Genomic DNA, 2,243 nt, shown 5'->3' on the forward strand with positions numbered 1-2,243 from the left:
CAGTCTGTCATAATAATGGATAATAACTTAGACTCTTACTTTAGAGTCCAAATGACCATTTCTTTCCTTTGTAGTTTAGCTTTCCCAGATCAGGGCTGTACCATGGAAATCCCCTGTTCATTCACTTGCAAACTACTGATACTGAGTTCTAGAAGTAAAAACCCAGAAAACAAACTCTAGACCAAACTTTCTATAGCAGATCTCCCTGCAGGGAATTAGGTCACAATCTGAAGTAATGTCAGCTGGAATTTTCTCAGGCACCCAGAGAGTTCGGAGTCTGGTATGAAGTGGTCATGATGCTGCTTGTGATGTGGTGTATGAGAAAGACCACTGGCCTTGTGTTTAGCCCTAACCTCTCTAGCCTGTAGGCAGAAGTTCTGAAAGAATCTGTAAGGGCTTTTAACTAAAGGCTTATATTAACATAACAGGTAATAAAGTAGCTGCCTTGTGAGGTTATTTCTGGTAAGCAAGAGAAGAGCCAACTGTCAAGGTTCAAAGAAGCCACAGGATTTGCATTGCACTGAACTAGTCCTGGATTTGGATGGGTTGACTCACTTGCAACCCTGACAGAGCATCAGTAGGGTTGAATAAAGTTAAATGCATTTCTTCTGCATCGTCTAGAAACTTCCAGTCACCAGGGCCACTAGCCTGCCAGAACTTTAACTATGACAATGGGAAAAGGCCCTCTTCTTACACCTTTTCAAGGCATCTTTGATTTCCTTGTTCCTTAGACTATAAATCAAAGGATTCAACATGGGGATCACCACTGTATAGAATACAGAAGCCATCTTGTCACGGCCCAGAGAATTATTATCAGTGCTAGGGTGCATATAGACAAAGAGTCCTGATCCAAAAAAACAGATCACTGCCATCAGGTGAGAAGTACAGGTGTTGAAAGCCTTGGACCTGCCTTCAGCAGAGCTGATCTTCAGGATGGTGGCAATGATATAACCATAAGATATCATGATGACTGAGACAGATATTACACCAAAAATCACTGCTATCACAAACTTCATGACTTTAAGGAAAAAGGTTTCAGAGCAGGAGAGGACTAATAATTGAGGCAGGTCACAGAAGAAGTGGTTGATAACATTGGGCCCACAGAAATTGAGCTGAAGTAAAGCACACAATGGGACCAATGAACCAAAGAGACCAGATATACAGGCTCCAACCATCATCTGCACACAGAGGGTGGGTGACATGATGGTGGTGTAGAGCAGAGGATTACAAATGGCAGCATATCGGTCATAAGTCATGGCTGCCAGGAGACAGCATTCAGTCAGACCCAGGCTAGAGAAGAAGAAGTACTGCATGGTGCATCCCAGAAAGGAGATGGATTTAGGCGTCTGGAAGAAGTCTGAGAGCAGTTTCGGGGTTGTGGAGGTAACATAGCAGAAATCTAAGAAGGATAAGTTACTGAGAAAGAAGTACATGGGCGTATGTAGGTGAGAGTCCATCTTAATCAGGATGACGAGGCCCAAGTTCCAGGCCACTGTCAAGAGGTAAGAACCCAAGAATATGACAAAGAGAGCAATCTTGAGCTTGGGATAATCTGAGAATCCCAAAAGGATGAATCTGATGACTATCGTATTGTTCCTTCCTCCAGCCATTGTCTTGAAGTTTCTTCAATCTGCAGAAACGTCCCTGGGTTAATGATCGACTATCTTAGTATTATGAAACTTACTTGTTTTAAATATGGTTTCATGATTTGAACAAAAAGTTATCCATAGTCAGCTTTTTCTAACATAAAAAAATTATTTTAAAAACCATTGGAGATTCCATTTCCCAATTACCTTTCATAGTTTGGAATATATTCTTGCAAATATTTTAACACACACGCACAGGCACACACAGACACACACACACACACAGACACACACACAATGTTGCCAAATTGTTATCTAAAATTGATACCAATTTACACAAGTATCAAGATTTTATGACAATATCCCTGGCCATTCTATTGTCAACACTGCCCATAATGTTTTTTTTTTAAAACTTTAGTCCTTGATAATCTTAGATGAAAAAATTACATCATTGTTTTTAATTTTGCATATACTTTACTGATTTGCTCATATACATTTTTTGCCTCTTAGTCTAGTTGGTTGTTCATTACTGATTTCTAGGAGCTCTTTACATACCAAGGATAATAACTCTTTTGCCCTCATTTTTGTTGCTACTTCTTTTCCAAGTTTATTATTATGAATATTGTTTATGTCGTATTTTGCTATACAGATTTCTTT

At 39.6% G+C, this 2,243-nt stretch overlaps 1 protein-coding gene across 1 annotated transcript; it reads right to left on the minus strand.

Annotated features, from left to right (window-relative positions):
* Window positions 1-659: 659 nt before the first annotated feature.
* Window positions 660-1,610, minus strand: LOC144218878 (olfactory receptor 5AN6-like). The gene has a single exon (XM_077748859.1). It carries the CDS (start codon window positions 1,608-1,610, stop codon window positions 660-662), a length of 951 nt encoding a protein of 316 aa, XP_077604985.1.
* Window positions 1,611-2,243: the final 633 nt, after the last annotated feature.

This window comes from Crocuta crocuta, unplaced genomic scaffold (assembly GCF_008692635.1).
Source record: "Crocuta crocuta isolate KB4526 unplaced genomic scaffold, BGI_CrCroc_1.0 scaffold323, whole genome shotgun sequence".
In the NCBI taxonomy this organism is placed as follows: Eukaryota; Metazoa; Chordata; class Mammalia; order Carnivora; family Hyaenidae; genus Crocuta; species Crocuta crocuta.

Coding starts and splice junctions, on each gene's coding strand:
- LOC144218878 (XM_077748859.1), bottom strand. CDS start 1,610: ATGGCTGGAGGAAGGAACAATACGATAGTCATCAGATTCATCCTTTTG.